At 46.0% G+C, this 14,371-nt stretch overlaps 1 protein-coding gene across 4 annotated transcripts in view; it reads left to right on the top strand.

Annotated features, from left to right (window-relative positions):
* Window positions 1-340: 340 nt before the first annotated feature.
* The window catches only part of PHF3 (PHD finger protein 3), an 82,530-nt gene continuing 68,499 nt past the window's right edge, over window positions 341-14,371 (top strand). For 2 of the 4 annotated variants that reach the window (XM_083177312.1, XM_083177309.1), the window contains exons 1-2: window positions 341-471; window positions 9,687-9,953. In XM_083177312.1, the coding sequence (XP_083033438.1) occupies window positions 9,710-9,953 (244 nt within the window). In that variant the 5' untranslated portion in view covers window positions 341-471; window positions 9,687-9,709. Of the gene's footprint in view, window positions 472-571; window positions 630-6,428; window positions 6,556-9,686; window positions 9,954-14,371 lie in introns of those variants that run through there. The other 2 variants (XM_083177310.1, XM_083177311.1) reach the window with 2 other exon arrangements.

The following is a 14,371-nucleotide window of genomic DNA, read 5'->3' as shown; positions in this document are numbered from 1 at the left end:
TAAAGGATGACTATGCATGCGCACGGTATGTGTACACATGCGCAAGCTAGACACGTGAAGGCAGCCAGCGATGGCACACCATGAGTTACTACACTGGGTCACAGTTTTTTACTGCTGTGTATTGCAGAGCCGACATAGCTCGCGCCCTATGTATTACAGGGCGGAGACACAGCCCTTTAGCTAAGAACTTCAGCTCCCTCCATAATAAAGATTAAGATTTATATAAAAGCAGAGAGAGCGGCTGCGCGCACACGGTAGCTCCGCTCTCTGGCACCCGGCCGCGCGCAGCGCACCGTGGGCCGAGTCTGTCTGTGGCTGTGCAGCAGCAGCAGCCGCTGTACGCGCAGCCAGCGAGTCACGTGAGCTGGGTAGAGAGGCCTGTGTGCACGCGCACTGGCTCGCGATTAGCAACGCGCGAGGAAACAGGCCGTAGACATGAGCTGCTCGTCACCCGTGACCGCCCCCACCTCGGTAAGTGACCTGCAGGCGGGGGGGACATAAATAAGAGGCACCAGCCCACACACTCACTGTATGGGCTCAGTATCGGCGGTTGAAGTTGTGTTTGCGGCCACTATCGCTGCAATGACCGCAGGCCTCGTCAGGCGATTGCCCGTCCTCCCAACTTCTGGGTGTGTGTGTGTATGTGTGTGTAGTGCTGCTGCTGGGTGTCACGTTGTGTGGAGCACTGTGTGCTGCTCTTGTATGTTATTCCGTGTTACAAGGGGCTGTTCTGTGTAGCCGCGCTGAGGAATGGATATCAGCTTATTTCTCCTTGTGTTTTGTGTACATGCATGATGGTGGAATACACATGGCGACGTCTCGTTCTGTGTCATGTATGCCAATGTCCCCATGGTTATAGATGGACGCACATGCGTGTTCTTATCTTGCTGAGGGCCTGGTCATCCGTATACTAGTACACATCATGGTGTGTGTTGCTCCTGTCCCTCTGTTTCAGCGTGTATTGTATCTCTATAGTGCTACACTGTAGCTGCTGGGGCTTCCTAGATCACAGGGCTGCTCGCTCCATGCACTGTTATTTACCTGTGTGTGTGTGTGTGTGTCAGTGTGCACAGTAATAGGACTTGTGCACATGACTAGATGCTAATCTCTGCTGCAGTGTGCTGTTCTCTGTGTACTAGAGATTGGTAGGGACTCTACACATAACGTTCCTGGAATTGATGCTATTCATTATTTATTTTTATTTTTTTAAACTACTGCAACTGCTAAGTCAGCCCTCCTATCTATTCTACTCCTACAGTACTTATTACACACTCCACACAACCTGTGCTGACTACTTAAATAGTTAAATGGTTTAGAATGATTAACACTTCCTTAAATCCTCTCTCCTAGAAGTGTCTTTAAACTTTTTCATAATGTGTGACTGAAGGGGACTTGAAGTTCTACTGTCCCTCAGCAGCTTTCCAGCTGGATTCCTCTTGGCATTCTTATGTGTGCACTGCAACCTGACAACAGTAGTTCCTTCAGAATTACTGCACATGAACTTGCTTGGCCTATATCTAAAGTCACCTCTAGACAGAATTTGGAATGCAAATTTACAGAGTGGGGGCATCCCATAAATCACTTGCCAACTTGTATTGGGTTGCTAGTCACACCTTAAAGGCCCATACACACTAGAAGATTTTCATTTCAAAAGACTTTGCCAAAATCTGTGATGGATATATCTATCACAAAATAGTGTGTACACACTGAGCTATTTCCCCCAAAGAACAAGAGATTTTCAGGAGGCGAAAGACTTTGCTGAAAATCTTTCATTATAAATGGGCTGGATTTTTCTTCCAGTGGTCACATATATACATTGATACATACTTGCCGGGTGCACCTCCCAAAAATTTAAGCGGGTATGGGTAAAATCCGGAATCGGATAAGACACCGGAATGCCGGACTGGACATCAAACTCTGCATTCCGGAGCTTGTAGTATCCGGTCCGGGGGTGTCCTGTCCGGGGGTGCTCCATCTGATGAGGCTGCTCTTGCACCTGTCACCTGGGAGAGGAGAGGGGGGAGAATACAGCCTCACCGCATGGTCCGGGGGTGTAATAAAAACTGGAACGGTCCAGACCACACGGGGAGGCTGTAATCTCCCCTTCCCCATGTCCCTGGTGTGAGCAATCACAGGCATCCCCCCGGACAAGACACCCCCCGCATGGGACACCCCTCGGACCAGACACTATAAGCTCCGGAATGCAGAGTTTGATGTCTGGCCCGGCGTTCCGGTGTCTTATCCGGGTCCGGTTTTTACTTAGTCCCAATTTAAGCTTGTGAAGAACACTGTAGTAATAACCATAACACTCTCAAAATGAAGAAAAGACAAATATTCACTTGAACTGCATGGCAACATTGAAACATTCTGAAGAGGGCTATACTCACTGACAAATTACCAAAGATTCAATTCTATGGTCTAGCATAAAGTATACATTAGTTTGATACAAAGAAACAGGTCCAAATGTGACTAATACCTCTTTTACATCAAGAACATTTCCCAGGTTATTGCCAGGTCGGGGCTCCGTGTAAATGGGCCTCTTAAAAATAACCCGGGTCGCAATTCAAACAAGGAAATGTTCTGCATTGAACACGGGTAAGACCAGTGTTCAGGAGCAGTGTAAATGGATAACGTGGGTCCTCCAACCAAGGACTTTTTTACACCAAGGCGGAGGGGGGCATACTTCCCGACAGCAGCTTCCTGCGGTCAATCCAGAGTTTGGGCAGGGGGCACATACAGTCTCTGCTGCCATCTGCTATATTCTGTATGTGTACAGCACCCTTTCACTTCAGACAGAGGCTGGGGGCAGCCCCGCAGCTTTCCCAGGTGATAGGCTTGCCCCCAGTGTGTCCGATGGCGTAGGAGGATCCCAGCTGCCAGCAATGCATAAATTAGCGCCAACACTGCCCACTAATGTATATTTAGTTATTGCGCAGGCCAGCAATGTATCCATTACCACCATCACTGTCCATCAATGTTCATATATTTATATGCCCATTGCCACCAATGCAGGGTTGCCGACCCTCCCGCATTTTGATGCTATTTCCCAGTCTCACGGAAATATGTTGGATCCTCCCGCTTTTTAGCATGCTTGGGAAAAAACAAATGAGTGACTGCGCATGCGCAAGTCACATAGTGCAGGGGCTGACTGCGACCTCACCGCTGTCCTGTTAAAAGCCGGCCGGGGGTTCTGCTGGACCGGACTGCCATTGCCCTGGCAGCGACATTGGCAGCGCAGCATGGGGCGGGATCGGGAGCAGCAGAGGGCAGCGCTCCAGATCAGATGGTAAGCTTGCGGCTGGCTGCTTCCCTCAAATTTTTTTAATAGGGTTCCTCAGGATGTCCCCCTCCTCCCCCCACACTAAAAAATGTAGTGCTACAGTACACACTAAAATGTAATTTGAATAGCTCCGCCCATGGCCCACCCCATTTGCAAGCCATACATTTGAGAGCTTCCACTCCCCCTATTTATTGTAACAAGCTGCTCTCCCCCCGCAAAGGGCTGCAGAGAAGTCGGCAAGACTCAGAGTTCCTTGACATCCAGCACTCTCACCAAGTAGACTTTGTTGCAGGCGGACGCCGATGGCACTCTCTCACCAATTAGACATTGTTTCAGGAGGATGCTGATTCTGGATGAACCACTTGATGGTAAGATCATGTGACTGTGCTGAGCTATGCTGAAGTTAGGGTCACATGATCTTTCTGGTAGCTGCTCCATCTGCAATCAGTATCCACTTGTAACCAAATCTAATTGGTTAGAATGCCAGGAGTCAGGGGATGGACTCTGGGGCTGCAAGGACAGTGTCATGGGTGGGTGCATGGCCTATCACAATGCACAGTGGCGTCAGAGTGGAGGATTGAGATCCTCCCCCTGAACAAAAGCCAGGGTGCGCTGTTCAGGTGGGAACAGTCGCCTGACTAAACAGCAGTGAACATGTTTTCAGTGTCTCTCTGTGTGTATTATACTCTGGGAGCTGTTTAAGAGTTATGGCAATATCTGGGAGTTGCTTAGCATTCAAATCTCAAGTTTAAATCAATATAAACTATTATTGTGAAGGCCCCACCCTGCTACTTCTTGATGCCACCCGGCTAAAAAAAATTCTGTGGAGAACACTGTATTGATAACGTCTTTAAAAAGGGAAATTAAAACTAAAGTGCAATATAAAATAATCAATTAATAAATTAGATTTTGTATAAAAAAAATATTAAATATGTTTAATGAACATAGAAAGTGACTAAAGTATTACCTACTTCAGCGTATTAATATATTCTTGGGACTGCAATGAAATTGAAATACACCTGTGCTTATTTGTAGTATGCAAATTCATTTGTCATAAAAAGTCTTGTTTCTTATCATGGTAATGATTTTAGGGAATACTAAAGGTACCCTGATGCACACAGGAACGTCCGTCCATTGGATCCGATTACATGTCACCGATTACATTTCACCCAATATATTGGCGCGATCCTTCGGCGTTCAGTGAAATCGGCCCAAATCAGACCTGTGTATGGTCACCTTTTTAAAGTTGATATTTATTAGTGTTCACTCTAGAAATTTTGCCAGGGGGGCGGTCCGGAGCCACCGACGGCACACTTGTGGGCGGTCCCAGACCGCAGACGTCACTAAAGTGGGCGGGTCACTGAAGAGGGCGGGCCCAGCCGCCAACCTCAGTACAGGGGGCGGGCCTGGCCCCGCCGAAGATGCCGTCACCACGGGGGAAGGTGCCTTGATGCCGGGGAAGCGCCGGGCATTGCCGTCTAAGGTGGCGCTGGGCTTCCCCATGCAAGGAGTCGGGCAGGCACCAGGCTGTTTTAGCGGGGTGCTGCTAGAGGGGCAGGGCGCATTTTACCCTTTAAAAATCGGGCAGGGCGCAGCGCCCCGCTAAAACAGCCTAGCGGGAACACTATTTATATAGTACAGCGGCTCTCAAACTGTGGGTCCCGACCTAAGCATGGGGTCGCGACTCCATGTTGCTGACCATCAGGCTGATGACTTTTCTAATCTCAGTCACTGATTTTAGGAGTCTGAAAAATCTGTTGAATTGTCTGTTCTTTTAGATTCCTCCCAATTCTGCCATGCATATGCTATCTGCTTACTACACATGTTATGTGATGACCTTCTGTAATAACTTGCTGAGGTCCTGTCGTTGTTAGTATTGTTTGATGTAGTCCCAGAGCAAAATGGTTTGAGGAACCCTGATCTAGAGCAATATAAGTAAACATAAACTTAAAGCCTTTTGCATGCTGTTACAGTTGTTAAAACTTTAATTTTGTTTTTCATTTCCTTGTCTCTACTAATATCTATGGCATTTTGTGTACTGTGGACAACTTAATTGTGACAACTTTTTTGTATATTTTTTTTCATTGCCTTTTTACCCTGTGTAATATTTGTAAAATTTTAAAAATGCTTCCAATTAAACACTATCTACTGGGGTTGCAGTGTTCAATTTCATAGACTTTCACATTAATAATAATAATAAGAAAAAATATAATAATATATATGAAAGTCAGTTAGGCACCAGTTGAGAAGCGGTTTTCATTATTGTGTAGGTCATTTTCCTAGGCAGGTTTTAGGTTATCATTAGGTTTTAAGTATTCTCACGATCGGTCATCAGTCGGTTGTTGGACTTCATAGAAAGTTTATTTTTTTATCATGACAGAAATCCCAGTAACGTTATTGAACATACCATATCAGATGACCGTGAATTCTCCCCCTCCCTTCCCATCCCCTCCCTCACAAATCACATCAAGCTCATTTACTTGCAGAACAAGGGATGGACCTTATGCTAATGCCAATTGTCTTGAGTGTGTAGTGTCCCATGGGGTAGAGTTCTAAATGCCCTCATGTGAACACTATACAAGTCACTGTCTAGCTGCCATTATGTTCTCCTAGGGAGCTAGTCTAACAGCATGATACCCGGACAGCTCCTTGCCTAACTCGCTGTGACTTATCTCTAAATCCGATTCATGCCCTATGCAGTCTCCTTCCAGCTTCTTAAGCAATGAACCCTTGTGCCTGGACACTAGGACTGCCACTGATACCACCGATGTGAGAGAGGGAAAAACAACAACAACAACAGCTGCTGTCGACTAATGTAAATGACCAGAGGACATCTGGTAACCCAGCATCTAGATTTGGACCCACTGATGTCAGAAACTCTGGTCTCATATGTCCAGGACACAAAGGGCCTTATTCTAGTTCACTCTTTCTGACAAAAACCCTTCTTAGATGGACAAAACCATGTGCATTGAAGGTGGGGCAGATGTTACTTGTGCAGAGAAAGTTAGGTTTTGGTGGGGGTTTTACTTCAAAGTGAGATCTATATTGCAGTGTAAAAATAAAGCAGCCAGTATTTACCCTGCGCACAAACAAAATAACTCACCCAAATCTAATTCTCTCTGCACATTTTACATCTGCCCCCCTGCAGTGCACATGGTTTTGTCCATCTAAGAAGGATTTTGTCGGAAAGAGTGAACTAGAATAAGGCCCAAAGACAGGATTGGAGCAGGAAGAGACAAGTGAATAATAGTTGAACTGGTGGTAGCTGTAAACTGGTATGGACATCTCTAGCTTAAGCTTAAGGAACAATGGGGCAGATGTATTAAGCTTTAACAAGAGATAAATCCAAGGGTGATAAGGGGAGATAAACGTCCAGCCAATGACCTGCTAACTGCCATATTACAGGCTGTGTTTGAAAAAAGTCAGTAAAGGCCCCCATACGTTAGGCCGACTTGTCCTTAGGACAAGTCGGACCCAATTCTCCTGTGAGCCGCCCGGCAGCTCCCCGGGAGGCTCACATACAATTTGTCACTTGTTTAGCCAAATTTTACATGTGATAAATCGCTTGCGATTTACCACGTGTAACGGGGAGCTGCAGCGGGTGGTGAGGAGCAGGGGGCAGGGGGGCGCCAGTGATCAGGGGGAGCAGTGTGGCGGGTCCCGGAGCACTTAGCTGGCCGGGCTGGGGCGCAGGGAGCCGTTCAAGAAGCCACTGCCGTCAGCCGGAGCAGGGGGGGGGGGGGGGGCGGCGCAGAGTACCAGAGAGCTGGGCAGGAGAAGACGCGGGACTCGGGAGCAGAACACTTAAAAAAAAAAAAAAAGCCGATACAAACGCATAGGAAGCCATTGATTGGCTGAGACCTCTCTCAGCCAATTAGCGATTGGCTGAGAGAGGTCTCAGCCAATCAATGGCTTCCTATGCGTTTGTACCCTTTTAAAACCAGCAGATGAGCCACGTTACTAGCGATGATGCGGGAGCGCGCATCATCGCTAGTCGGCAATCTTCGGGGCATACACACTGGCCGATTTTCAGCCAAAATGCTAGACAATACTGACTAAGCACGAGAAAAATAGGGAGATTTTGGCTGTACTTCTAGGAGATTTTCAGTTAAGCTTCTCTAGTGGTGTGTGCACATGGAGAGATTCCTTTGCTATTCGATTTAAGATTCTATTGCTGTGCAATCTTTGCTAACTCATGTGCGATTTACATACAATTCATACTACCTACATTCAATCTGCACTATATAGTCATTGCTGCACTGTTTATTTGGCTTTTCAATTTCAGCTAAAGTAGTGCGCACATTGGCATCAAATCAGGATAGGAAGAGCTTAAAAACATGTTATATCTCAATTCAATGTCTATGCTTTCCCGATGCGATTTTGACTATATAGTCAAAATCAAATGTCAAAATCAAATGTCAATTTGTACCGTGTGTACACAGCATGAGGTGGTTATTGTTACATAGTGCTCATATTTCAATACAGTGTATGATCTAATGTTTACATGTCTAGTTAGGGAATTTTATTGATACTATTGTTGCCTATTGAGGAGGAAAGACATTTATTTTTAATATTGTTGCTTTAATAAAACAATTTTTTTTTTGGTGCAGACAGCGCTATGAATTTTCATTTTTTTCCTGTATATTAATAGTGTTCACTCTATTTTTAGGGTAGGGTGCTGACCACCAGGCATGGCACTTTTTTCAATCGGGAGGGCACATTTTAGATTAGAAGCTTACATTAGAAACAAAAAAAATAAAAATAAAATAGATCTAAAAAATTGCACACTGCACTAGGATTACGCCCATTAAACATTGTCATAGTCTGCTATGCCCATGACATATTCTGTCGTAAAGACAACACACTGTAATGCCTCCTACACATTACACCACACACTGTAATACCTTTTACATTTGATGGCACACACACCGAAAGTTCTCAGTGGCATGTCAGCATGGTGGGGGCAGCGTAAGGGCGCACAGTGGCACACACAAAACGGGCAGGGTGCATTTTGAGGTTTTAAAAACGGGCAAGGTGCGGCACCCTGCAAAAGAAGCTTAGAGGGAACACTATATAAAGATATTGAAATTGAACTATATGAGAGAGAAGGTGTGGTAGATAGGACCCAAAATTGTTGAGCAAATAGGATGAGACCAGGAGGGATAGTACGGCATATGAGCGAGACATAAGAGAGAATCAGTGGACCTCAATGGAGGAAATAAGAAGGGAGTGTTTGGGAGGAAGAACACAAATGGATGCAGCTGTATAGAAGTACCATCACCTTGGTTTGTGGAACACACTGGGATGTGTTTTGTGGGGTAGAAAGACAGTCCCTTGACAGCTTGCAGGAGAGATTATTCATAAAATGCAATCTCCCGATCTGACCTGTGAAGCCAGCAGCTAACTCACCTGTAACATGTGAAGAGAGAGTTAGATTTGGGTGTTTTATTGTTTCTGCGCAGGGTAAATATTGGATGCTTTATTTTTACATTGCAATATAGATAGAAGTTAGAAGTACTCCCCCCCCCCCCCCACCCCCCCCCCCCCACCCAAATCTAAAGCTGTGTACACACGGTATGATTTGATCACTGAGCCATTTTGGCATAAAATCGCTCAGCAATATATATTGCTCAGTGTACTTCCAATATATATATTTATATGTTTTACTTATATGTTAGTTGGACGCCCACTAAGCTATTTGCTTAGTTTTGCGCGGCCCCTCGCTGGGCTCGCCACGCTTCGGGCTCGCTGTGCTCGCCACACTATATAATATCAACTCCATGCCGACATGGATAGTGGGGGTATGAGCGTAGTAACTATAGTGGGCGCCCAACTAATATATAAGTACCTATTGCTCAGTATATTGTTTTTATCAGTGACCAGCGATTTTGGCTGAAAATTGCAAGCTATTCTGCCTCATTTTGACTAGAAATTGCTAGTCGCTGGTGTACAGTGCATTGTGCACCAGCGACCAGCAATTTTTAGCCATAATCGGAGGAGCTTGCTCCTGCGACCAGCGACCATGAAGGGCTGTCAGCAGGAGCGCGCTCCTAGCAATTTATCTCCAACAGCACATGAAATCACTGGCAATATGGTTGCTCATCGACCATATTGCCAGCTATATGTGCTGAAATCGCCCCGTGTGTACACAGCTTTACTCTCTCTGCACATGTTATATCAGCCCCACCTGCAGTGCATATGGTTTTGTCCATTATAGAGTGATTGTGCCTTTCCGCGTGAATCAGAATAACCCCCATAGTAAGAATAAAATACTTTTCTCAAAATTATTTGGACATGCACCTAAATACTTAAAAATGTTTAGTAATTCTACATATGTGAACACTTTTTGATACCTTAGATATGTTAAATCAGTGCAATGAAATGTTTTTATTTTTTTATTTTATAGGATTGAAATATACAGAATTCTTCATGGATATAGTTGACACATTCAACCATTTAATCCCTACTGAACACTTAGATGATGCCCTATTTTTAGTCACTAACCTGGAAAGTGAAGGCTGTGACGAATTTGCCACAAGCCAACATGTCATAGAAGACTCCTTGAAGAACATGCTCAGTGACAAGGATCCCATGCTTGGATCTGCAAGCACCCAATTCTGTTTACCAGTTTTGGACAATACTGAACCCAATTTTCAAATACCACCATCAACAGGTTTGTTAATGTTTTTGAACTTTAATGTGATTTTAGGAATTTTTCCACATTCCTAGTAGTCATTTATAATGCAGAACATGTTTCCCTTTGAGACTGTAGTCAGAGATTGCTGCAACACGTGTTATTGGTATTGTGCCTTAACAAACTTAGGGTGACATTCTATGGGGTGAAATAAATAGACTTTTGCGAATTTTTTCGCAAAAACGTCCGAAATCGCATTTTTTCCCATTTTCGCATTTTTAATGAGCTCCGAAAATGTGAAAAAAAATGCGATTTTTGCCAACAAGTTGGACACACTGGAAATGCGATGGCTGCTTTTCGCAGCACATCGCATCCAGATGTTTTCACATGGAAAAGTATACAAATCGCATATTTAATGGTATGCGATTTGTATAAAGTGTGTCTATAATTCGCCCAAAAATCATACCAGGTTCTGATGGGCGAATTAGCCAGAACCCTGCACAGATCGCAATGTTCTGTGCAGGGTTCTGGTGTAAAAAAAAAAAAAAAAACAGTTAAAATAAAAAAAAAACGAGCGCGGGGTCCCCCGCCAGAGCATAACCAGCCCCGGGCTCATTGAGCCGGTGCTGGTGACATAAAATCAGGGTCCCCGACAAATAGGGGTCCCCTTGATTTAATGAAACCAGCACCAGGCTCAAGGTCCGGCGCTGGTTCCCAAAATACGGGGGACAAAATGACTAGGGGTCCCCCGTATTTTAAGAACCAGCACCGGACCCAACCAGCCAGCAGGGTAATGCCACAGCCGGGGGACACTTATTATATAAGGTCCCGTGGCCAAAGCATTATCCCCGTGGCTGGTCAGCATGGGCAGGGGTCCTGGGGAAGTGGGGACCCCCCCAATGAAGGGGTCCCCCCCCTCCAGGACTTACCAGCCCATGCTGAAAGTCCGGGGCTGTCCCCGATGCCCCTGGGCGGTTGGCATCGGGCTGATGTAAAGTGTAAAAAAAAAGGAAGATAAACTATTGTCTTATGCTGAAGAACAATGGGGCATATGTATTAATCCTTAACGAGATAAATCCAAGGGTGATAAGGAGAGATAAATGCCCAGCCAATCAGCTCCTTACTGACTTTTCAAACACAGCCTGTAACATGGCAGTTAGGATGTGATTGGCTGGACGTTTATCTCTCCTCATTACCCTTGGATTTCCCTTGGATTTATCCTACCCCGCATGCTGGGACTTGGAGAACCACAAGTCCCAGCATGCGTGGCATTAAAGGGCCCGCTGGTACTTGAAGTTCCATAGTACAAGAAATAGTTAAATAAAACACACTGACACCCTGAAAAATAAAAGTTGAATACATACACAGCCCACACACACTGATACTTACCTACCTTGAGCCCGTAGGTCGGTCCCTGGATCCTGGGTCCGGGCTCCAGGGCAGAAGAGTCCGGTTCCGGGGCCTTGGTCCGGGGTCCAGGATCCGATGAAGTCCACAGGGGTACCTGAGGAAGGAAATCCTACTCACCTGGTGCCCGGCGACGACATCGGCATCCTCTCCGGCAGACGCGCTGCTCCCGGCTGCTGTGGTACCCGCTCTCGGACTGAAGAGGCGCAGAGATGTTTCATCTTCCGCGCCTCTTCTCAGAATGATTCCATCGAGAAAGTTGGCTCCTGATTGGCCGCTAGGCGGCCCATAGAATCATCCGGAGGAAAGGCGCGGAAGATGAAAATCTCTTCGCCTCTCCAGTCCGAGAGCGGGTACCACAGCAGCCGGGAGCAGCGCGTCTGCCGGAGAGGATGCCGATGTCGTCGCCGGGGACCAGGTGAGTAGGATTTCCTTCCTCAGGTACCCCTGTGGACTTCATCGGATCCTGGACCCCGGACCAGCCCCGGAACCGGACTCTTCTGCCCTGGAGCCCCGGACCCAGGATCCAGGGACCGACCTACGGGCTCAAGGTAGGTAAGTATCAGTGTGTGTGGGCTGTGTATGTATTAAACTTTTATTTTTCAGGGTGTCAGTGTGTTTTATTTAACTATTTCTTGTACTATGGAACTATAAGTACCAGCGGGCCCTTTAATGCCCCGCATGCTGGGACTTGTGGTTCTCCAAGTCCCAGCATGCGGGGTAGGCTTGCTGGGACTCATAGTTCTTCAGCATAAGACAATAGTTTATCTTCCTTTTTTTTACACTTTACATAAGCCCGATGCCCACCGCCCAGGGGCATCGGGGACCGCCCCGGACTTTCAGCATGGGCTGGTAAGTCGTGGAGGGGGGGGACCCCTTCATTGGGGGGGTCCCCACTTCCCCAGGACCCCTGCCCATGCTGACCAGCCACGGGGATAATGCTTTGGCCGCGGGACCTTATATAATAAGTGTCCCCCGGCTGTGGCATTACCCTGCTGGCTGGTTGGGTCCGGTGCTGGTTCTTAAAATACGGGGGACCCCTAGTCATTTTGTCCCCCGTATTTTGGGAACCAGCGCCGGACCTTGAGCCTGGTGCTGGTTTCATTAAATCAAGGGGACCCCTATTTGTCGGGGACCCTAATTTTACCAGCACCGGCTCAATGAGCCCGGGGCTGGTTGTGCTCTGGCGTGTTTTTTTATTTTTTTATTTGCGCTTTCCTGCAAACGTGCGATTTTCAGACATGAAAATCGCACATTTTCAGGACTAAAGACATCGCACCACCTCGCACCTATTCGCACTATTTGGCCCGTTTTTCGCATCTCATTAAATATGCGAAAAACGGGCCAATCTTGCGATTTGAAAAAGGGCGAAGTGGTGCGATAAAAAAAACGCGCATTTATCTCATCCCATAGAATGTCACCCTTATACTGTTTCCAGTGCACACTTCTCAAATGGGCTTCATGCTCAACTAGTCCACCTGTTTAATTAGAAGTGTAGATATGTTATACATAATGCTGGCACACAACGTGATTGTGCATTCTGTTTTCATGGATTGCGACAATATCATTTATGAAATGGCCCACCTTTATTCAGTGGCTTCAGCTGTTTTATTGCTTATTAATGGCCATAGTATATTTTTAATTTGGGTCACCGAATCCCTTACTCTAGGAAGGGTGCCCCTGTTTTCCCTGATATTAGTAGATATGTAGTTATGTTTCATCTGTAGAAGACCCTTCTTGATTGTGTTTCTTTTCGCTGGCAGCCAGCAGGTGGCACCAAATGGGCAATTGAATAAAGATGTGCTGCTAATTTATTACACTTTTAGGAAGTTTATTTGGAATGGAAAATTGGACTAAATAAGTTGCAACAAACTAAAGCCCATAGGGGAATTAATTTCCACAGTATCTACAGATTGAGTCAGGCACCACGTAGCAAATGTGGTGCTTGTACCTTGGGGATGCTCGCATGCCCCATTCCCGGCAATGGACGGGCAAACTGGCGTGCCAGCCACCAGATACGGGAGTCTGACATGCCAGCAGAGCCGATGAGAACGGCTACATCAGTAGGTGTACTCTTATGATGCTTACTTCAGTAGGTGTACTCTTATGATGCTTACTTCAGTATCTTAAGGACTGGCTGTGTGACGGAGACCTATATGTAAACACTGCCCTGCAAAGTATTGTATTCCTCATCAGGAAATCCCACTAGTGTTGCAAGATAACCTTTGGCACACACAGAAGACGTGGGAAATATAGTTTCACACATTTCAGTTGAACGCAGATAAATCCTTTTACCTTCCCTTTCTTTCTTACCCTGATTTTAACAATGGTCAGGCCTCACCATTTGGTGGAGGATACTGAGGGCTTGCTAGTCAATAGATACACCAAAGGGTCTTTTACGTTCCAGAATGCTAGGGAGCATTTTCTGACATTGGCATTATCACAAGCCCAGCATTATATTCTCTGTCATGTGGGCTCTATAAACCTTAGACTGGGATAATCTATTAGATACAATTTTACAAGGTCTTCCCCCAACAGGTTGAACAACTTCAACAATTTTAACTACTTTCTGCTCCAGCATTATACCTGAAAACTCTTCTACAAGTCTTACCCCTTGGATTACTATCAATGCTCTAAAGTATCGGCAATTGATCTACTTCGATCTCATGCTAAGGCATGCGCTTTCTTACCCTATTCTTCCTACACCACAATGTAAACATACTACATAGGACATACGTATCCCTGCATACAAGGTTTTTGGTAAGAAATTTGTCAAACACTAATTGCTAGAAGTGTTGAACTCAGTCTGCAGAAATGGGATGCGGTCATTCGTCAGACTGCATTTAGGTCTACAGTCATTAGGTCGACCCCACTAGGTCGACTGGCAGGAAGGTCGACCTGACTTAAGGTCGACATGGGCCAAGGTCGACATGACTTAAGGTCGAATTTGCATAAAGGTCGACATGAGGAAGGTCGACTGATCATAAGGTCGACATGGGTTTTTCACTGTTTTTTGAGCCGACATGTGCCGACAGGCGGTATTTCATGCC

Source organism: Crinia signifera, chromosome 3 (genome assembly GCF_055691185.1).
Source record: "Crinia signifera chromosome 3, ASM5569118v1, whole genome shotgun sequence".
Lineage (NCBI taxonomy): Eukaryota > Metazoa > Chordata > Amphibia > Anura > Myobatrachidae > Crinia > Crinia signifera.
This window is presented reverse-complemented; position numbering and strand designations above follow the sequence as displayed.